The 23800-nt window shown below is 39.9% G+C and overlaps 1 protein-coding gene across 2 annotated transcripts in view; it reads left to right on the top strand.

The window, feature by feature from the left end:
* The window catches only part of LOC126869396 (neuroligin-1-like), a 52048-nt gene that overhangs the window by 20548 nt on the left and 7700 nt on the right, over positions 1-23800 (top strand). Inside the window, exons 3-6 of one of the 2 annotated variants that reach the window (XM_050625868.1) lie at positions 8106-8252; positions 18975-19163; positions 20752-21008; positions 22081-22227. In XM_050625868.1, coding sequence (XP_050481825.1) covers positions 8106-8252; positions 18975-19163; positions 20752-21008; positions 22081-22227 — 740 coding nt within the window. The remainder of the gene's footprint in view (positions 1-8105; positions 8253-18974; positions 19164-20751; positions 21009-22080; positions 22228-23800) is intronic. The other variant, XM_050625869.1, reaches the window with a different exon arrangement.

The raw sequence follows: 23800 nt of genomic DNA, 5'->3' as shown, positions 1-23800 counted from the left end.
TCTAGCTGGGTTGCCTAATTTTACCTTCCGCAAATACGCGTATCAAATTCGCCAGTGTAAAATTCTCGTTTCGCGAACTTTAGCGCTTAACCACTCGCGCTGTTCGACTATATTTCCTCTCTCTCTCTCTCTCTCTCTCCCCCCCCCTCTCCTCTGTTCTATACTCTCACTGTTACACACTGTGCTGCGTGTAATCTCTCCGCGACAATGCATGCATATCCTCTTGCGCACGGGAATATCGTTCCGTGACATCAAAGGGAACGAAGAAGAAGAAAAAAGAATGAAAGCGGATGAGAGGTCGTCGGGCTTATCCGAAAAACCGGTGAAAATTGCTGCCCTCCTCTCTCCATTTGTAACGGCAGAATTGAACGTCACCGAGCAAGAATGCCGGGGGTCACGGACTTGAAAAAGGGACGCTAAACAGAGTGATAAGAAGAGAAACAGGAAGAGAAGAAACGCAGAAGGCACTGTTGGTTCAACGACTTTCGCGTTGCTTCTTCAATTCCGTAGTGCATTGCAGATGATTATTCGATTAACGAGAAAGAACCTGCAAGCACCGCGGGAGTGAGGTAGCCTCGCGTCTGATCGACGTTTACTTCGAAGGTCAACGACGGACGAATCACACGGAAGATGACGAAGAAAAGGAGAGGATCGAAGGAAGCGGAAGAATCGATTGGTAACAGCTTAGGAGTAGTACTTGTCTTTCGAGAAGAATTCGGCACTGACTTTGCGCAAGATGTTAGAGAGAAACGAATCTCTTTATATCGTGCGCGTGTAAGGGATAGTATGTAACTGAAATCACTGTAACAAGTTCAACGAAAAGTCCAGGCGAATACCGCGTGGTTCGTACATTCGATGTCTTCCTATCGTTTATATTTTGCGAAATGTCAGTACGTTGACGTGGTTTTTAGAGAAATTCTATCGATTACATGCTATAAACTTCTTGCGTGTGATCGTTTGGAAAACTGATACGATAAACAGAAGATAATGTCCGCGTTTTAGTCTTTACCGTGTGTAGCGATGTTTCTACGCGCATTACAATTGTAAATACTTGAAAAAGATGCGAATACTACGTGAAATGTTGCGACACTGATCATCAATAAATAATAATCGCAGGTTTAAACCAAAAAGGAGGCAAAATTTTTGTCCACAAAGCAATTTGTTATTTCCATTGGTTGGAAAACGTCACATTTCCCCGAGATTCATTCGCTTCTGAAAGAACGCAGTCGGATAAAATCGAGCGGACGTGCATGGAAGAGGTCAGAAGTCGGGAGAATTAATTCTTCTTGGGAAGCTCTTTACTTCTCCCAAACCCCCTTTCTCCGCTCTTCTTCCTTCTTTTTTGCTTTCTATTCCCTTTTCCTGACTGGATTTCTTTTTTTACAATACCGTGAAAGGTAATGAAGCGAGCCCAAGGTGATCTACGTTTCCCCCCGAATCGTCTCTCCTTTGGGATATTTTTAAATTCTAGCTGCACCTCCACTTCTGGTAACGACTTCAAGATCTCTCGTTAAGATCTCAAGACGGTTGGAAATTCCCCGACCGCGAGTTTCGTTCGGTCGATGGATGCTAATCGTACGTTCGACTTTTCTACGTTCTGGATTTCGCGTCGCGAAGTTTCCAACAAATTCAATGCAAATACCGTTTAATTAGAACTTTTATATAACATAAATAAATATATCGCTATATACTTACTTTATCAAGACTCAAGAAAAAAAGATCTACGATTTATTGTAATCCAATTTATAGATAAATAGATTCAAGGATACAAATGCAACGAACTTGTATGTCGAATACATACACTTTATTAAGTACCAAAAATACTTATTACTAGTTGCACTTTTAAATTATATTTAAATTATATTTCGCTAACGTAATATACGACAGATGCATTGATACGAACGCGCGGTCAGGATCGCAGCTAATTAACTCATATTACTTGCCATATAATTAACCAGTTATACGGTTAATTGCTTTGTTGCATAGCGATACAATTAGTAATTATAATATATAAAATAATACCGATTGCCCGGGTCTCACTGCGAGGAGGTGCTGCGAGTGGAGACCCACCCTATCCGCGACCTATCCACCCTCCTTTTGCGCGAAAAGATCTAAAATTTATTCATCGTCGAATAAATACTCCTTTTGGTGTGCCTTTGCGCAATGTTCAAAACAAACGGTAAAATGAGCTTTAATAAAAAGAAAGAAAAACCGACGCGAAAACTAGAAATCTGATTAGGGTACGTGGAAACCTGAAATCTAAAAATTAAATTAAATTTTAATCTAATCGTAATTCTATATGGGGCATTGTTTTATATATATGTATGTAGATTAAAATTTTTAACTAATTGATCGTGATTAAAAATTATAACGATTAATTACATTTAAGAATCGAACAAAAAGAACAAGAGAATAAGATAAAATATGTGACGTATAGAATTTACTACATAATATATACATTGTACAATGTCATGCTTTTACTACCATGCCATACTTCTTACTACTGTGTCAACCTATTTGCTACCTACACCTTACCTACTTACTTGAATTACAATCTCAAGGTAGCCAACCTAACCATAAATCGCACCTACGTAAAAATCTAAATATCTGTCCACTCTATCTACGTAATAATCTAAATGTGACAAAAGGAAAGGTAAGGGATATTGCATGGAGTATGAGTCCCCGACGTTCGATGCCTCAAAAGACCTTGAAACAAATTCAATCTGCGAAAGGTTAGTGAAATTCTATAAAATATGTATAATTACCTTCTGTAAATACCTGAAATATAAATGTATATATTCGAATGAAATTTCTGTAAATCGATAAATCTGAAACAGACTCATTTATTGGATTGGTACTTAAAAAAAAAAAAAAAAGAAGAAGAAAAACAGGCATCTCTGAAACGAGAACATTTTATACATGAAAAATAAAGTACTAATTGGCAATTACGTTAAATTACTCTTGATTAAATTTGAGCAAAAATAGAGAATCATTTGTATCTTTTTGATCGAAACTAGAAGATTGAAAGCAAGAATTTTAAGTAAATGAATTTTAAGTAATTGAATTTAAACTGAATTAAAACTTGAAAATTTCATTTGAAATAACTAAGGTAAGAGAAAACTTGATTATCATAAAATCACTTGCTTTGTCTTTTAACGGTATCTGTTGTTATTTCCTGCAACAACATAGTGACTTGCGACATAGTGAACCGAAAGATATGCGCATAAATTATTTTTTGCAGAATTTTTGCTACAAACGCGGCGATGATCGCGAATCAACTTTTTCTACATTACCGTTAAAAGGTGGAAAACATCGCGATCGAAAAGATTTTAAAACATAGTTCAAGTCTTCGTAGCAACATTAATCGAAATCGAACACAATTTCATACATGTATATATATATATATATATATATATATTACATTCGTAATAAAGCTCTGTACTTTCGCAATTACGGTAACGTTAGCGCTAACAAAGAAATATATCTCGTACAGCGGTATTTCCAGTAATAAACGTAGTAATAAGGGGCGCTGAAAAAAAGAACGAAGCAGTAGCCAGAAGGGCTGCTAAAATTCGATCGTCTTCCACTCTATATAAACGCGTTTAACAAACCGTGAGCGGAACTGAATATTTTTCTTGTTTCGCAACGTTAATTGGTAATATTTATGAAACAGAAAAATCTCAAAATCAAACGCGGAGAGTGCTTCGGTATATCTGCAATATCAATTAATTTATCATCTACGAAAATACTACAGAAACGTGCGCTAAATGTATAAAAATAATTAAATAGAAACACAATCAAACTCAAGTTTTATTACGAAAGCTTACGATGGAAGCTACCGGTAACAGTATCGTTTAAAATAAATAAGAAAAGGGTATAAATTAAACGATAGTAATGACAGTAACGATAGTAACGAAGAACCGACGCCACCAATAGATCAGAATACGTTACAAACCTGACGCAACGCGATCCACGTTGTCGGTACGAAAGGAGACGACTGAATGACTCCTTGTATCTTAGTTTTGCTGAGCAACTTCCAAAGTGGTGGGGACAGGGGCGGGGAGCGCACAGGCCGGTGGTACAAACAGGTACACAGATCAACGATCTACACAAAAAAAAAAAAAAAATGTATACATCTAAAATGTAAACAAAGCACGTATACACGCAATATCTACACAGTCCTACACGGTAAAATAATTCGACATTGTATTTGTCTAACTCGAAACGAAAGAAAATAAAGCTCCGAGCCTGTATACGCAATTTCGTTCCATTTTCGCGACACGAAACTTTTGAAAATATCGAAAACTTATAAACTCCGAGATGCCTGATACCGATCGTTAGTTTCTCACGTTTTAATTAATGGGAGCATATTGTTGTAAATAAATTGCGACAAACGAGTGTATATTAGAATATTAAGTTTCGTTGATTCGTTGAGTATCCTTACGCTATAGAAATCTCCAAAGTTAGAAAGCTGGAAAAAGTGTTGAAAAGCAACGTTTAACATCCACGCAGCATCGATTCGGATAACGTAACGCATCTGGTAAAATTTCGATTCGCAAACACAGTGGAGGGTAATGCGCGATCAGATGTCCCGAACCGCGATAAGGGTAGATTAGGCGGTGCAGATGTCAGAGGTAATGCAAAATATCGGATCACCCGTAAATTTATCCAAGATACGATCTCTGGTTTATCGGATAGAGGATACGTTGATAGTGGCTCGGTTTAGTCACCTATCTGTCCGGTCTGGCACGATAGCGCAGTGTCATGTCAGATTTTGCAACAGGTGGACGTCTCGTCTTGTTCGCCATCGCTTATAGTGCTACGGTAGGAGCGTCGTGGCTCGTTCATGGACAATTATGTGATTTCATGAATCGCGAACGTGCTGATTCGTCCTCAGGGAGTGGAGTGAGCGTAACTTGGACCGTGGAGTAACGATATAATACAAAGTTCTCCAGCCTATTCCCTCTGCCGTTTACGAACGTAAATGGTAATCGGCCTTCATAAAAAATTGATCTTTCTGGCAAACCTGCTCCTTATCCATATGGCAGCGTTATCCACGTTTTCACGTTTAGATCGTTGTACAGAAAAAAATCAATACGCCTCGAACGTATCGGGGAAGATCCGTTTTATCGTATCTAAATACCGTCGAGATACTGCGCGGACGAGCTTTTATTTTCAAATTTGAAAACAGCCACAGGATTTTCAATAATAATAACGTATGCTCCCTACTCATTTTTGATATTTTATGTACTTTTGTATGTTTGCAGATTTTTATACATTTTTGCATATCTATTTATCGGTTGTCGCGAATGCACGAAAGCCCGCGTTGAATTTATTTCTCATTATTTTCATAATCTAAACGATAATTCCTCCGATCGTGGTTTACTTTATGACGCAAACAGCAAAGATTCAGGAAGATCATTCGTCAAATACGATGTACATACTTTAAACTCGTACTTTATGTATTACGCCTTTGCTATAAAAGCGACGTACGACTGAAAAACTTTAGTTTGTCAAAAGATGCGAAGATCGTTCGAGAAACACGTTTTCCGAATTGCCTTCTTCGTGGTAAAGTGCGATATATCTGCAGTAAAAATGTGTTATTTTTACATGAGAAAATAAAATTGTATGCACGGAAAGAGACATTACCTTAAGAAAGTGTCTGAAAATAACGATACAAATGATCACTTTGTTTGCGTTAACGTTCGTACGGCGTTTCAGCAGTACGTAGCATTATATTTTCCACAGTTTTCAACCGATGTATGTACAACGACGTGTTCGATAACTCGATCGTACGTGGCACTCCATAATGGTTTTCTAGCACTATCCATTTATAAATTGGAAAGCCGGACAATATTTGGTTGCTTGTGATTCGTTACGAGAGTGAAGAAACTCTGTACGTTATTCGCAATTGCACCTGAGTGCTTGGCTAGCTTTTAACTTAATTGCTCGACTGTATTTTCTAAATTAAAGTTGTTGTTGCACCCTTACGCTAACCGTTATTAAATACTTTACAGGAAACTACCACGCGACAAGGTACTTCTTTCCTATGATCTGCTACATGTTTAAATCTTGCTTCGCTCGTCCTCTTTCTCGTCCTTTTACCCCGGAAAGTATATGCAAATTTTGTTATTCGACACTTATCGCGAAACGTGGAGATTATATTTTAACTTTATGGTAAAGTTTATCGTTTTAAGCCGTGTTCATTTTTAAATTGTTTTAAATTATTGCGTTTGCAATTTACGAAAGTAAATAATTTAGATGATAAACGAAACATTTGTACACGTTTTAATTTTTTCCATTTGAAGATGTCCGTTATCCACTTTCGATAATAATAAACAAATAATAATAATAACAATAAAAAATGTAAAAAGCGTACATTAAAGTTATTAGTAATATACAGTAGGTAATTACTGCAAATGATATTTGCTTAATTATGAAAAATCGTGAAAGATTTAGGGGAAAGAGACGAAATGAGCGCAACAATGAAAATTTATTAAGATTTATAAATTGTTTCATTCTTGCTTTCTGTTCTTCGGACAGTGGATTATTTCGAAACTGGGTATGGAATTTTTACATAATTAATAATCGGATGCGTGAAATATTAGTTCGTGGGATTACTAAATTATTCAAAAATCAATATTCCACAGCACCGATAAATATGGATTTCATCGATGAATATTGATTCGATAAATTACAATATTACCATTGAATATTAACAGTAGCCAATGAATACCGATGATTTAAATATCCACCGAATGACGAAAATGTACGAAGCTATTTATCGAAAATATCCAATGTACAACACGGGGCTTCTAAAAACTTTTGTCGAGGTGTTTCAGATCAGAAATCTTTCGGCGGTTATCGTATACTCTGCGAAAAAATTCGAACAAATGAAAATAATAACTGACAATCGAATACCGCGCGAAGATTATACAGTGATAAAAATTACGATTAACCCTCCACCGAAGTTACTTATATTTTCTACTATGATATTTGCATACTATTTGGGCGCATGCGTATCGAATATCGAATATCGAATATCGAATATCGAATATCAAATATACATATACATATACGAATACACGTGGCTGTATTACCACGCGAACAATCAATTCTTAGTGCTATCGATGATAATCGATTCCCGCGTCTACGTTGTTCGCTCGTTGAATGCTGCTGTTTCCTAACAAGACCTTACCAGACAGCGTCTGTATGGTACTCTGGCGGCTTCGTAAATTTCATGCAGACGGTAGTGATAATAACGTTGATAATAACACTAACGATAGCGATATTCAAATACTCTGTTCTATTGCATAGTATAGTCTTAAGTATAGAATAGTTGTAAGCTCGTTACACGGAGGTAATATAACACGGGCAACTATGATTCCACTATATTGTTTTATTCTAACGTTGGATAACAGCAGCTTGCGAAAGGTTTAACGAATGAAATTAAAACGCTATGATTATGTCAATGTTGAAAATCGATTCTTTTGCCGCGCAATCGCTCGACGTTTATAAATTTTTATCGACAATGGACGTACGCCTCTGTACCTCCATCGAATTTAACCAGGTTTTATTTCGTCGAAAAATATCGGACCAGGAGAAGCTAGGAAAAATTTCGTCCGATCGGGCAGTTGCGTTATTTTTATTCCACGTTTAAAACACAGACCTGCCCGTGGAAATGGAAAAAATTGCGAAACTGAGAGCTCGCGAGGAAAATACTTCTCGTTTACGTACGTTTCCTTTTCTCGTATTCGAATCAAAAAAAAAAAAAAAAAAAAATAAAAAAAAATAAAAAAAAAAGGAAAGTGTTAATCATGGAAAAATTGTACAATAATGGAATTACCGATATACGTATATACCTACGCACGAATCTTTATCATACGACGAGTTTGGCTTTCTTCGTATTTTTAACCAGTTTTAGAACCTACGGTATTTTACGTATTTATTTTATTTTCTCGTAATAATATTCTGGCATAAAGGAAAGGCAGTCTCATTCTAATCTTTTCTCTCCAATTTTGTTACAGCGTCCAACATTCGACGAATAACCAGAAATTCTTGTAGCCGTAGATAAAGCGATTAACGATAACGATCCAACGTTGCAGGTAGTACCCCAGACTTATTACCAGCCCTTCTTCTAATTCACGGTGATTCCTATTCATGGGGCGCTGGAAATTCCTTCGACGGCACTGCGTTGGCTGCTTATGGTCGTCTTATCGTCGTTTCTATTAATTTTCGTCTTGGTGTACTCGGTAAGTTTCTCTTCACTTTGTTAACTAAAATATTTTTTCTCATTTTATTACATTTTAACGCTTCTAATTCGTTAACCGAATAATTTTCTAATCGTATAATCTCTCAACCACGCATGTACAAATTTTGACAAAAGCGATGTAACTGGAGTCGGGTGGATTTTAATTGTCACATCTGTAAGAACGATAGAACACATTTTTAGCAACGATGTATCAAGAGACAGAGAAATTCCGCGAGAATGAAGCACTTACTGTGTAATTTAGTTTATCGAAACGTAACTGCGGTTAATGCCCGATTAAACGAAGTTCTATCGATCGAATTCATTTGTCCGAACGTGAACTTGTGTTATTTCAACGAAAAATCATAGGTAGTAGAGAGGAGAATCAACAAACTCCAGTTACGTATATATATATATATATATATGAACTGTTCACCCTTCGACGAATTCAAATAAGCGAAGTTCTACCACATCGAATTCGGTTCGGAAAGTTCGTAAGAAAATTTGAAAACTTTCATAGAATTGGCATTTTGTCGAATAAAATACGCATGGTTTTTCGCTAGCTTCTTACCGGGTGTATCACCATCTACCGGTTAATCTTACGATTAAGAGATTTTTGTAAAGACAAAATTGGACCGTGGTATATTTGGTCTCTCATCTTACATCTCATCTGGGGACTCAATACTTTTTACCGGCGAATACTGTTTTCCTCGACAGACGATGTTCGATACTGCTTCGTTGGAAAACATTTTCATCGAACATTTCTGAATCGTTCTACTACAGGCAACGTTTATCCGAACGTAGTATTTCTTTGCTATTTCGATTTTCCAGGCGGTTAAAAATGTCAGCTAGAAACGTTTCGGACAGTTGTGTGTCAGTCGGTGTTGCAAGTGTCGATAATCGTAGCGACGATATCGATAAATTTAACCCTGTCTCTTTTAAATTTAACCCTGATCAGAACGCGCGTCGAACAATAAAGTAATTAATTGTTGGCAAAGAACGTTCTACGATCGTACGCGTTCGAATTTTAATTTTGCAAATTTCACGGACGACTTTAAATCATAAAGAGGTTTTCTTTTAGGACGATAATATAGGGAAAATGAAAGATAGGTTTTTAATAAACATATAAAGGAACCACGTTACAATGCCTCCGTGATTTAGGCAAACAGATTTCTAATTTCGTGCTTCGCGAAGCATTCTCCCCTATTTTTATTTTTATTACTTTTATGCTTGAATTATTTATGGTAAATAGGAACATGTATACGACCAGATTGATACACGGTAATATCGATATTTTTATTTTTATTTTGTTATACGATGATATTTTACGTCGTCTTAATTTTGATAGTAATATCTTTTACCACGCGAGTTACTATTTAATTATCGTCAATTTCCAGTTACTCGAAAACAAAGCTTCATTCTCATAAATAATTTCTCGTTTTGTTTCGGTTCTGCCATCAACGATCATATTTACATCGTGCAACGCTAGCGAACCGAATACTACATGTCGCAACATCGAGAAATTTGAAAATGCATAAAAGCGGGATTACGATCGCGCATAGCGTTGCCACGCTCTTCGAACAAAGTCTTGGAAGATTCTCGGTCGTTACGGTTGATTTTGTTCCCCACCTTTCGCTGAAAGTACGGCGTTCTCGTTTGTCTTATTTCCTTCTACTTCGAGTACCAGCAAAACTGGACTTCTTTCCCAACTTATATTAAATCCGTAACGATGCTTTTAACTTCGAAGTCGGTCAGTGGCCAGTATATGTTTTCGGGCTGAAATCGCTAATCGATGCAGAACAACTTCTTCGTATTCTTCCTCTGGAAAAAATACCGAATAGAGTAAAGAAGAAAAAAGAATTGCCAGTTGGAATAATAGCTTTTTCAAACTTGGTTTCCCAAGCCTCACATCGGACAATAGTAGTTTACTCCGATAGCATGCTCTTTCTCAACCATGCCACTTTTTACACCAGAAATCCAGTTATTTGTACAACTGAAAATTTATCCTCGGTCGTACAAAATCTATAATTCGGTTCGCTTAACTCTTTCGCTCTTATTGGGACAAATATGTTACGCGTGTATATATTATGTATATATTATGTTAAAAAATGAGTAAATAGCGATGATACGAGGCTAATTTGTAGCTCGTAGAGATAGACATTCTACAATCAGTGATTCTAGGTCTGTTTCAAAGACTGTACGTCCGAAAATTCGAATATACGTTATTCGGATAACGCTTTAACCAAGATAACGTAGCTCGCAGATTTTTCACCATGGTTTAAAGGGATCAAAAAGAGAAAAGCGCTCGGCGTTGATGCAATCCGAAGTTCCCTTTGGCCGTTATTCAACGGGAAAATTGCTCGGTGAAATATTCGCAAGATGATTAACCAACGGTTAAAGCGACCAGCTTCGAGGACCTAGTCGTCCTGCTTGTTGGAGAAACTAGGTTTACACCGCGTCTACGCGTCACAAACTGGGAAATTACACGATAGAATCGCCACCGTGATACGTTGCTCCTTATGCGTGGCTTTTTAACGATCGATGAAAATTCTCTTTGAGACGAGACGAAAGCGATCGAGGCTGAATCACCACCGTCCTAATCCGTTCGACGTTAGACGAGAATATCTTTGCCGTTCGATGTGAGATTATCCCTTCGGGATAGATCAGATCGGAGTCGTCGTAACCAATCGGAATTTATTCCTATATGCTGCAACGAAAAAATGCAAGCTCGTTTCTTGCTCCGATACATACGCGTACGTCTTTTATGGGCGTTCGACAAACAGCGTTTGTTAAAGCTTTCTCGAAGCTATTTATACGCTGGCAAAATACTATAGCTTGTTGCTATCGAGGACGAAACGCCGAGATAACAGAGACGTGAAAAGAGAAAAGGAAGAAAAAACTGACCTGCTTCGAGGGAGATACTTGAACGGGCTAAACGACAACTCGAATAGTACTTATACGGCCATTCAACGCAGCAAATGAACCCTCGAATACGAAATTAAACGCGAAATGAGACAGAAGGGATGGCGGATGCTCGGTTTCAAAGGGATGACAGAGAGGCAAGGATCTGTTGAATGTTTGAACTCGATTCTATGGTGATCTTATTCGGTGGTATTTTGGATGCGCGAGTTCGAGTAGCGCGCCAGTTTCCCTGATTGGTCGTTGTTAAGGAGTTCGATAACGAGTTCTCGCTCGCTGCAAATCCACGGAAGCGCAGGAAATTGCAAATGTTGCGTGAGATGCGTGAACGTTAGATTTAAAGTTAGGAAGTATCACGCGTATGACAGATGACAAAATTATTTCAAACGTTATCAAAAGAAAATCTGAAATTAATTGCAATTAACGCGTCTACCGTAGAGCATTTCTCCTAATAGAAAAAACGCTCCAAGGCCGTCGAGAGATCTGAATACACGTTCATCGATTACCGGATCGAAAGATCCTTTTTTTGTTTAGAGAATTCGCGAAATAAAGAGAACCGTCGGTAGGAAAACGACGCCCTTGATGCGAGTGCAAAACCCAAAGGCCGTGGAACAAAGGGGCAAAGAAAACAAAGGAAATATAACGACAATAAAAACACTCTCCGGCGATAAGGCGAGATTCAAACGTGAAACAGCTCCCTCTATAAGCCCTCTAAAGCCCTTATCTCTCTCTCTCTCTCTCTCTCTCTCCCTCTCCTTTTTCTTCTCCCTCTTCCTCTCCGATTTTAAAGACCTCTTTGAATTTCGCGGGACACGACAGCAAAGATCAAGGATTTCCTAGCTAAATCGACGTCGTAACGTCGAATTGTAAAGTGTTCTCTAGCAGGGCGATTGGCTCGTAATCGCAAATTGCCGGTGCAATTTTTAATTAAGCAAGGGCCGAAGAAAAAATTGCGCTTGAAAAGAGTTTAGCACTCGCGAGAAAGGAGACTGCTCGAAAGAGCCGGTAGAATTTAGATTGTTGGTAAAACGACAAAAAAGAGAAGAAAAAAAAAACAGAGGCGGAAAGGAGAGAAAAAGAAACGCACTTTCATTCGACAACCATAATTCTGGCCCTTCTGCTCGTCTCTTCTTTTATCCGTTGCTCGCGATCGACGTCGGCGGTTTTTGTTTTAAAATACCACGTTTCCGGGATAAAAGAATAATGAACGAGCGGCAGTTGAATAGGAACTGTGTTGCTATCGGTATCGGATTGCCATAGGACGGAGCGACGGAGCGCGCGAAATCGCGCTCTCGTTCGATTCCATCCGTGGCTGGAAAACCTGACTTTGGTTTCTTGCTTTCCCTACGCTCTTTCTAGTCGGCTGATCGTAACTTGTATCGTAATTCATCGTTCGACCTGGTCGGCAGGGTTAAAATTTGCTTCGACCTTTTTAAAATCTGAACGTTTGACGATATCGTTACGGATATATCACGATATATCACGGATATAGCACGATCAAATGTAGCAAAAGATTATGTTGTAATGCGAAGTTTTCAAAAGATACGTCGCTTTCTTACATTTCCAAGCAATGTTTTATTTGTTATTGGAGCGATCAACGAGAATATTAAAAGCTGGATTTCAAACAACGTACGGTGAATCGAAAGCCCTCGCTCATTGTTACTTTCTATTTTTACTCGTCGCTCGTCGAATGTAATTGACCGATTGCGATGGTGGGATAGCGAGCGTCGACACTTGGCAGATAGGCGTGCTATAAATTCAGGATAAATCGAGCAGAATGTCGCCCATTCAGGACAACTCGTTCCCGTGGTACAATAGGTGGTTGTTCGGTATAGCGGAGTACGGGCCGTGCACGTGCACAATTCGCTACTATCTATTCGCTGACGCGCCCGTGGACGGTCGTAGAAGGAATTTCAAATTTTTGCGTGTTTCCGAGATTTCCTATGCGATAGCGAAATGCAGCAAATCGAACGAGTATCTAGAAGATATAGTATCGTCTTCGTTCGCTCTGAAATTTCTCCAACTCTTTTCGCTGGATGAAAGAACGTGGTAATTTTTCCAACGAGAACCATCTCGCTAAGGATTTGTACGTTGGTTCCGTGCACTTGTATTCCGATTAAGCAGCGTAATATACATCGTCTTCTGCTAGAAATACGTATCACTGATGGAAGTACGACGTATTGGCTGATCTTCGAACGATTTAATTAACGATCGAATAATACAGATCGCTCTCATTAAACGACACAAAGTTCGATTATAATCAAAATATAATTTCCCCGACTCTCGCACGCAGTCAACTGCAACTCTCAATTCGCAGCTGTTTCGTTGCTTCCCTTTGTTAGAATTGGAAGCGTCTCTCGGTATATTTCGCTTGCTGTTAAACCGAAACAATGGCGCCCACGGAGTTACCCGATATGTCGCCGTCGCGTCGATCGATTCCGGCTTCTTCCTGTTTCTTTTTCGACCTGTTTTCCACTCTCGTTTCGGTTACGAGACCCGTTAAATTTCCACCTGCACGCGCATCGCAGCCTGTCTAGCGTCGTCGCGAACAGAGTTCAACCTTTATCGAACGTTTAGCGTTGTAAGTTCGAGCACCGATAAGGACGACTACGAGGATACGCGTGGAAGTAAAAGTCACATAAATTCAGCCAAGCAAAGTGTAGGAGAAGAAGATCAGGAGAAGACGATCGTAATTACAAGTTCTCGTTCGATCTAGATATATCGTTCTGTTTTATCGACTAACGGTTTTATTTAAATACGAATGTTCATACATGGCGCGGATTGATATAACGAACGATAGATGATAAAATAAAGAATCGTTCGTGCGCAAATTTTGATAAAATACGCAAGAGTATATAACGTAATTTTATAGGATATAACGTGGAATGATGTTATCGTAAGCAAGTTTCGAGTGGAGAAAATTGCTGAAAAGTGGAAGATTCTTAAAAAATTTGTTATTTATAACGAGATATGAAAAAATTGAAACACCTTTGATACCACGAGTTAATATCGCTTCGTTAAAAAGTGGTTTGTACATAATCGTTGGATAAACGGCTTTCCAAGCCTAAATTACCGTTAAAGTGGGTAACCAAAAGTCGTCATTTTTGCGCAAGTCTATCAAAGTTGAGCTAAAGACGAAGCTATTGAAATTGAAATCGACTGGTCGAATCGGTCGCACGGTTAAATCGTAAATCACAGCCGGAGTTAAATCTTGACGAGAACTTGTTCTCGCTGAAAGCCGAAATCGAACAACCGGCCGAGCAAAACCTTGGATGGTGAAGTCTAGCTTTCTTGTCACGTCGACTCGCGCCGGTATTGAACTCTGCAACGCGACTGATAAAATCGTATACAATCGCGCGTGACGCGTTGAATAGCTGCGCTCCATGAATCTACTACATAAATGAATTGATAGTCTGGAGTTTGGCATTTGATTTCGCTCAGAGAGCAGCTTCCGTTCGAAATCTCTGGTCTACGTAATTTTATTCCGTTTAACACGTTTAGAATACCGCTTAAAACGTAATAGTAATTTCGATAATAAGCTTTAAAAATATCGGTTATCGTAGCACGTGTTATACGCGAGATCGGAAAGGTACGCCGACCAGCATAAATTCGCGATATCTCGAGTAAAATGTGTAGCAATTTTCGGGGAAATCGAAAGAGCAAATCGATACTTACACAGCTCGACAAATTTTATCTCGTTTCCTTTTCTCGCATATCATATCCGATTAAATAACGATTCCACCGTCGAGTATAACAACGCATCCTTTAATATTTCGAGCAAATCGATCAAAGATGTCAGCGACTTTATCGAGGAAACGGAGAAGCAATCGTTGGCCGAATCGCGACGAGGTGAAAATTTGCATTTTAATTGGAAAGTTCCCGTACAAGCAATTCGGGATTCGACCACCAAGTACGCGGAGCAATATCCTTCGCGTAGCTTCCCGCCAGCGAGTTTCTGATTACTCTCTGAATAACCTTGAACCGGCGGTTTCGAACTCGAGTCGAACCTAATGAAACGAGCGATAAGCTTTGAGTAATTACGGAAGCGGCGGTGTAACATTGTTAGGGTAAATGCTAAAGGTAATCGGTACTCTGGATCTCCGTCGTGGTCATAATTAAACCAATCGAGCTGCAGTATCGCGTATTTGCGTAAATTAGAAGTTCATCGACTTACTACATTTACTTTGAAAACGACTGCTTTATACTTTTATACCTTTAGAACTTTATACCTGGAACAGATGAGTATATGCTATCTTATATTGTAATTAACCTAAATAACTCGTACGTAGGAGATATAAATTTCCAAGATTCTTAAATATTTAAAAGATCACAAGATGCGAATTTTTAATTAAACATATGTACCGGAAATACACAATTTCGGCAACATTTCTCCATCATATGGTATCTTTTATGTTTTTTACGATTCGCATGTGCGAGAATAATGCTCGATAATGACTATAGATCTTCGAGATGCTACGAGCTCGACAAATTCCGAAGCGTGAAATATAGGCAATTTTAGAATCGATAGTTACTTTTCTCTTCTTTCTTTTTCCTATACACCGCGGGCCTAAATTCGCGGTGAATTCAGAAAAATTCTGTAATTCGAGATAGGACGAAGCTCAAGAATAACAAAACTACGTGGAAAAATTCGTTTTTGAGAAAATCGAATTTGAAAATTTGTCGAATAGACTAAACATGTTCGAATTTCATTCCTGTGGGAACGAGGCGCTTTAAAGACCGAAGCGAAATTTACATTTTCGACTTATCTTTGCACGTGGAGGAACCTTCTGTCAATTTCCCAATCCTATCCCAAATTTGGGCCCACATTGTACGCGTTAAATTATATTTACGAATAATTAACATGCCAATGTAGCAGATGACGTAAGTAACAGAGTTGAAGATCTTGGCACTTGAATAATAAAAAATCTGTTTGTGTAATTATTTGTGTTCATTCACTGGTATCTCCTACTTGTGGTACTTTTTCATTCGATACTTTGTTATTTACAAATTGAGCTCTAAATTTGCGGGACTTTATATAAAAATTAAAATATACCATTAAAAAAACCAACTGTTCTAGCAATTCGCAGATTTGACAATTTCGATATCCAAATTAGCTAATGCAGACAGTTGGATTACTCTTTGAGATTTAATTCGATACGAATACGTAAATAGAAGCTCGAGATGGTTAATAAAAGGGTTTTCAACCATTTCATAAATTTCACGTTAAATGTGTTTGGCGCGAGATTATTGCAACTTAAAGATATTATACGAGTCCTAATGTAGGCTTTAAAGCGAGTGCATTTCGTAATATTAAATTCTAGTCTGGTCCCGAGTGTTTTTCCAAGTTTATGACGCGTTAATTGCATTTAAGAAATACGTAGAAGACATCTCTGTGTTTCAGCTTCTAATTACAATTTGCAATTCCCATTTAAACACGTGAAATAGCAGTAGCAGTTTATTGCCTCTCCTTTGGTGTTACAAGACTCGCTCGTTACATCTCAACTACGCTTAAACGCGACTCCGTATAAAAGAATCGCGCTTTATAACACATTTTATATATATATATATATATTTCTATTCTACCGGGATTATACTTCTTGTAATTTTCGAGACATATTTTTATATTACACAACGTACTTTAGCCTGTAATTATATTATAAATTAAGTCGAACATAAACAACTAGCATAAACTTTTACGTACTGATGCAATATAAAGTTTAATAAAACAGGTGGTACCTCCAACAAGTTATTTTCTGTCCAAATGTTATATCTGTCGTGTTAATCGCTACGATTATTCTTTTCGAAACACACTCGGCAGATTTAACGTACTACTATCGTACTATCGGACTACGTGTCACGTAATCATGGTAATTCTGGATTTGAGCACAAAAAAGTAGAAAAAATATCGGCAAAGTGCAAGAGAAGAGAGTTGAGAATTCATTTTCATCGAGGTACAGTATCGTGTATACAGTATCGAGGGTATCGTGTCGCTGTAAGTTGGTTAGATTAGTTCCAGTCTATCTATTTGCTAAAGGTTTGCACACGTGTGATACAGGAGTAGGGAAAGTGCGAGCGAGGAACATCGTAGAATAGAACCCTTAAACCTCTTAGGTAGCGAGAGTACGATATATCTATAGACACTGTATCGTATACACGAACGATCGATCGATATACACACTGTGTTTTGTCGAGAAGGTGAAGTATGTTTCTTAATCGAAGAACGTCGAAAAGACTTTGTTACGGTGATAAAATTTGTAGTCACGGTATTTCCGACAATTACGTATATTTTATAAAATTACGATCGACATTTTTAATTAAATTCGATACATTCGGTTTCATGTCCGTTTTGCTCTGTTCCCACCCGATCCAAATCAAATAGTTTTCTATTTAATTATTCGTCTTAATGGAAACGCAAGTTCTTCTTCATCCTCGCTGTTCTTCAAAATTCCAAATACGTACGTCACCGTTTTTAGCGTCGATTCGTTATTCCGACAAATTACCACGCTATTTAGTTAGAATTGTCGTATAACACGAACAAATGTCGACGCAGTACAAATTCATTTACCAATTTAATTAGTAGGAGTAACGGTATATGAAAATAAGCAATATAGGATATTTGAGTAATTCTTTTAAATTAGACACGCTGGTAGAGGTACTTTCTCGGAATATCCACTTTTATATATTATGGAATTTATACTATAAATCCCATTTTCCATCATAAATTGCCATCAATGATATTACGCAAGAAAACGAACCAAATATATTGGAAACATCGATAAATGTCGCGTCTTGCGGACTGGGTACATTCTTTTCTCGCGGTTGTAAATCTCAGATTAATTACGTTGGTCGACAATTACTTCACGATTATTTATTTGCTCGCGAGATTAATATCAGGCAACTGTTCTTCTAGGAGTAATAGAGCGCGGCCCAATTACTGCACTCGCCTAGTATATACGTATATCAGATGCTACGAAGATATTTGTAGTCCTTGCGAATGATTACGGAAATAGAAACGCAATGATACGTAAAATCCTGAGTAAATTCTCGAATAAACAAGCTACCGATCTACGGAAAAGTGGAATAACGGATCAACGAAATTTACGGATTCGCTCGTAGTGCTGAGTCAACGAAACGACAACATAATTCGTTCGATAAACCCTCGAATCGCTACGACAGAGTTAAAGATTCAACGTTATCGGCGATAGCTTGTCTTAGATCGTTTCGTGCTTCCATATACGAAAACATCGTATCCGACGAGAAGGAGGGACGATCGGACAAGTCAAGGAACTTTAACGATCGCATTGTGGCAATTTCCAGAGCAATGGCGTTGATAAGGAAGCGCGCGAGTTTATCTTTCAAGTCTCTCGTAGAACGACGCCGGCTGCGCGACCAAGAAGCATACAGAGAACCCACGATTCATCCGTTCCTCCGGCGTGCTCTGACTCCAGTTGAAACGTCAACCGCCTGGTGTTCGCGAAATTTTCAGCAAATGCCGCGAAGCAACAAAACTATATTCGAAATTACCAGTAGCTTCCTAAAGTAATTTTCCGAGTAGGATCAAGCTACACCTTATTACGTTACAAACGCATCTTGAATAATTCTAAAAGTCACAGTAAATTAGAAGGTTGTACGAAATCGTTACGTTTTACGTTTGACGAAGGTTCGTGTTCGTTTATCGTCCGTTTGTAATGCGACAGTGTACAGAGCGTTTCACAGCTCGAGCACGTAAATATCTGTTTCCGCTTTTAACGATATCGAAAAGTGTTTAAAGGTGTTCGATCAGAGAATTTTTCTTTTTTTCTTGCAGGCTTCCTTAAAACAGGTCCGAAAGGGAGCGCGCAAGGAAATTACGGATTGATGGATCTAGTGGCAGGCCTTCACTGGTTACACGAGAATCTCGGCGCTTTTGGCGGCGACCCCGATCGATTGACGCTCTTTGGCCACGGTACAGGAGCCGCGCTCGCCAACTTTTTAGCCGTCTCACCCATGGCAAGAGGTAATAGTATCCTTTGATTCGTAAATTCGTAATTCTCTAGGAATTACTTTAATACAAATGCCGCGTATCTTTAATTCGACCGTTCGACCGCGTTCGGATTTGTACGATCCAATGTTGCGTTTGCATTAACGAGGGAACGATACGATGTACGAGCGTGAAAGATTCGTGCGAATTTTTTGCGAACCGAATGGATTGTTAACAACGATGGAGAGTTAATTGGAAGAATGCACACGCGTACACCGACGATGAGATGCACGCATGTGGTAAGAATGTCCGTTGTGCGTGTGTCAACTGTTTGCAGGTACGCGATGACCGAGACGCAAGAGGATAAGAGCAAATAGCAGACGGATGGGAGTTAATCGATAGAAAGAACGTTGATATTCTTCTTTCGGTCGAAATATTTGCTTACTACTTACTGATATTTGCTACAACCGATATTGATTTCTGGCTTGCTCCGTCTACGTACGTATACTACGCGTATGGAGCAAATTGCCATCTGTTCTATGCAGATAGTACGGTACGTAGGAAGCGAGCATCGTTCCGAAATCAGATATCGCACTCGACGCAGCCATCGCTCGTTTCGCGGAAACCATTCCGATTCTAGTTCGCCGCCATTCACCTCGATTCCTCTAGCGTACCGTTTCGTGTTTCGTCGCGCGCCGGTAAAGTCAGAGGTGTCAGGATACTCGCGCGGGAAGAGCATAGTCGAGGGGATATTCCTCGGGGACGACGACGACGACGACGACAACGACAACGGTGACACGGCCGTCTTCGTTGTCGACGGCCACTAGAGACCTTAACAAGCTTCCTCGAGTGCAGACAGAGAATAAGGGTAGCAGAGTCGCCAAGGGCGGTGGTGAACCTGGACGCGTTTCTAGATTGCACCTCCATTCCGCGCTAACGAACCTACCTCGCGTCCTCCTTTTAATGCCCTTCCGCGATACGTTTTACCGTCCCTCGGCTCCATCGGGGCTTCGCGGACTCGCCCCTAATGCCCCGGCACGCGGCGCTCTTGGTCGAAACGACGAGTCGACTCAACGACCGAACGATCGTGCGCGCAACCTCGATTCGTTCGATTCGAAGAACTTTACTTTCTCAAATCTACTCGTTTATCGTTTATTTATCCGTAAACGAAAGTCGTTTCTTTGTTACGCGTTTCAGTTTTCTAGCTGGAGATAGGACGAAGCACGAGAAGATTAAATAAATTCTACTATGCGTATAACGTTTGCAAGGAGAATAAAGAGAAACGACGTCTATATCGATGTGCGATTATTAAACGATAGGTGATTCGTTTTTAGCAACTCCGGTCAAAGCGTACATATACGCTACGTAGGTAAACTGTTTGAATAGCGTATCGGAAAGGACACGCGAGATTCGTCGATCGAGTCAACTTCGTGGTTACGCGTATACGAAACGTTGATTTTACCGAAATCAAATTCTACAGTTAGATATAATAGGAAATTTCTATTCGTACGTAGATTCGTTACAGGCCAAGTTACAAATCAAACAAATTTCCATTTCCCTATTTCTCGAGAAATCACCTTATTACCACGTCTTATTACGCGGTTTGACGTCTTTTATATCGCAGAGCTGGTCGAGAGAGTAGTTTTGCTCGGCGGTTCTGCCTTGTCACCCTGGGCTATACAGCGTGATCCGTTAACGGCGAAACGTCACGTCGCCAATCAGACCGAATGCTCTGGTGACGTGGAGGCTGACGATATCGCACCGTGCCTTCGTTTGCGGAGTTTGGAAGAGCTTCTGGCCGTGCAGTGGGATACCCCGAGATTCACTTCCGGATTTGCTCCTTTCGTCGATGGGGCGGTCATGCCTCCACCGATCAATCAGGTATCTCTACCAGACGTTCGTAAAACTTTTCCTTTATACGACCGCTACGTATCGCAACGAGTTTCGTTATTTCGAACTAAGCTCTCCGAGAAACCGCGTTACTTACCAAATAATCTATTACGATATTTCCGATCTACCGATGACCCGATACGATGTTTCTTCCCTCGTTCTTACTCATCCTGCACTTATCCCTGCTATGTTACGTTGTTCGGATAATCCATGTCCCGTATTATCGTTATCGGTATCCGATGTCGCGATAGTACCACGTATCGTTATCCGAAGTTTCTTTTATTCGCTTTCAGAACGTTTCAACTTTGATCGAAATATTCGGATGCGTTCGAATACGTTCCCTTAAACTTACAAATCCTTCCGATTCTTATCTTCAAATATTCTTCCACGCTTGAAGCACGCTTTTGGAACGCTGGTCATCGGTCGAATCAAACTCGGTCACGTACAGATCGAAAGCCAAATTATCTAGAATCCTGTCTGAATGAAAACGAGGAATCCTCTTAACCAAGCGTACCGACGAAGCGGGACAGACGCTCGACGATGAAAGCGCAGGCTCGCAATCGCGGCGTTAGACATTTTGGCCGCGCGAAATAACGGACGAGGCGACGTGTAAGCGATGAGTTTGCTAATTGAACCGACAACCGACTGACAGATGTCGAGCGATGGAAGAACAGGGTATTAAGTTCTAACCTCGCGTCGCGTCGCCGCCCCTGCCGTTGATCGACCGCTTCCGTGTTGCTCGCTTCTTCTTTCCGTCTTCTTTCTTACTCTCCTTTCTCCTCTTTTCTGTATTTCCTTTCCTTTTCGAAAATCGATAGAGAGTGTATCGCTAGGCAAGATCGCCGGTCGGCCAACTTTTAATTAAAAGCCGTAAAGTATACGGCGTAACTGCAGTTACACAACGACTCCCGGCAATCGGAAGTCGACCCGAAAATCGATAGTTGCCCGCAACTTGCCTTTCGCGGGCGTCGACTTAATTGCACAGAGAGTTCGCCTCGAGATCGACTTGTCGCGACACCACGGCTACGTTCAATATGGTCTTTCTCCTGTTCCCGATGTCAAGAATTTCCAACCGACTGCCTCCTCCTCGGGACTGATGCCTCTGATACCTGGACCAGGCACCGAGTTTGCTAATTTCGGCGATCGAGATCTCCTGTTGGGATTGACGTCCGAGGAAGCTTGGATAAACCTCACCGACGACGATCTACAGGTAAGTCGGAAGCGTAAGTGGGTCGATCGAACGTGTGCGTGGCATTTACTTATTCAACACGAACGAAGCCTCCGAGTCTGTTCGTTACAGCTTATTCGCTTTGACCAGCTCGGTCGGAAATCGTGGTCGATACGTCCTATCCTGAGGTGTTTGAGGTTTCTCGAGCTGAGATTATGGTCATCCAACGCGATTGCAACGGAGAACTCGAATGGAAGTGTTTGAATAATTTTTTGGAGGAAATTGTCGACGATATCGTTCCACGTTACGCGTGATTTTCAAGATCGATCCACGCTAAACGATGTCGTTATTATTTAACACGTCCTCGTGTTTCGTTTTGCTGCGCAGATGAAAATGAAAATTGTATTTTAATAGAATTATCGTAATATCGCTCCGTACAAAAACTGCTTTTATAATCGCCTTTAGAAGATTTTAAAATGATTTTCCTAATTATCGACAAGTGTCACGTTTGCTATATGCATTCTGGTAGAAAAGTGACTGTAATTTTGTTAGACTGGACGTATCATTCTACGTATTTCTTTCTTAATTTGCGCGTCGAATTTGGTCAGGCTGTGGGATCTACGTTCAATTATTTTTAATCGTGATAACGGGTTTGACGAGACGCGAACGGGTTTACGTGCAGCCGGCACGCACCGATAATTGACACGAACTCGATAAATTATTAATTAGCGAACGCGTATTGTCGCGAAATGCGGCCACCGATTCGCGTCGAATATTATCGACGATCCGACGGTTACGGTCGATGGATAGTTCGCTAAAGCGTACTTCCGCGGCTCCTTGACAATTTCATAACGATCGAATGTTTCACGATGCCGTTCGTTCACGTGTAAAGTCTAGCACAGACTCTGTACCAATCGTAGCGTTTGTCATTTTGAAAATTCGCTTAATACGTATTTCTAATACCCCTTTTGTATGTATATATATATATATGTATATGTATATATATAAATATTGTACCGTGTCCCAGTCTTTTCGCGCGACTAATCTGATCATCACGAGGCTTGATGCTAAGGCTCGCAGACGCCGCGGTAACAAAAGGCACGCCCCGAAACGCCAATTATTTCGTACTAGGTTTAGACTGATACTTCTAGACTCTGGTTTTTCCCTCAGGGATAAGAGCCTCACAGCGCCTCGGCTGTCAAATGACTGTACGTCATGTCGAGTGACGTGCTCGCAGCTCCCCCCCCCCCCCTCCCAGACACAAACATAAACACGCACGCACACAGAGGTATGTGTTCACGCGTGGTTTTACATTGTTACTACAGTCAGTTAAGGCGTTTTGTGATTTTCTCGAAGCGTTTGGATCAAGCTCGATTAAAGTCGCCTAACAGCTATCGAAAGAACGATTAAGAAAGGAAACAATACCTGAACAATAGGAAACATCGATCGGTTGATACCGTGTTAATTACAGTCTGCGTAACGATACTTTTCTAGAAACGATACTAGTAACTTGTAGGATAAATTTCGATAAAGCATTTTTCACGTACGAAAGCAGGAGTAAAGCAATGAGAAAGGCGCATACCTCGTCCATCCTCGGCCATATCGCGATATACCT

The sequence above is a fragment of the Bombus huntii genome, chromosome 9 (assembly GCF_024542735.1).
Source record: "Bombus huntii isolate Logan2020A chromosome 9, iyBomHunt1.1, whole genome shotgun sequence".
Lineage (NCBI taxonomy): Eukaryota > Metazoa > Arthropoda > Insecta > Hymenoptera > Apidae > Bombus > Bombus huntii.
Note: the sequence above shows the minus strand (reverse complement) of the source record. Positions and strands in the feature narration are given on the sequence as shown.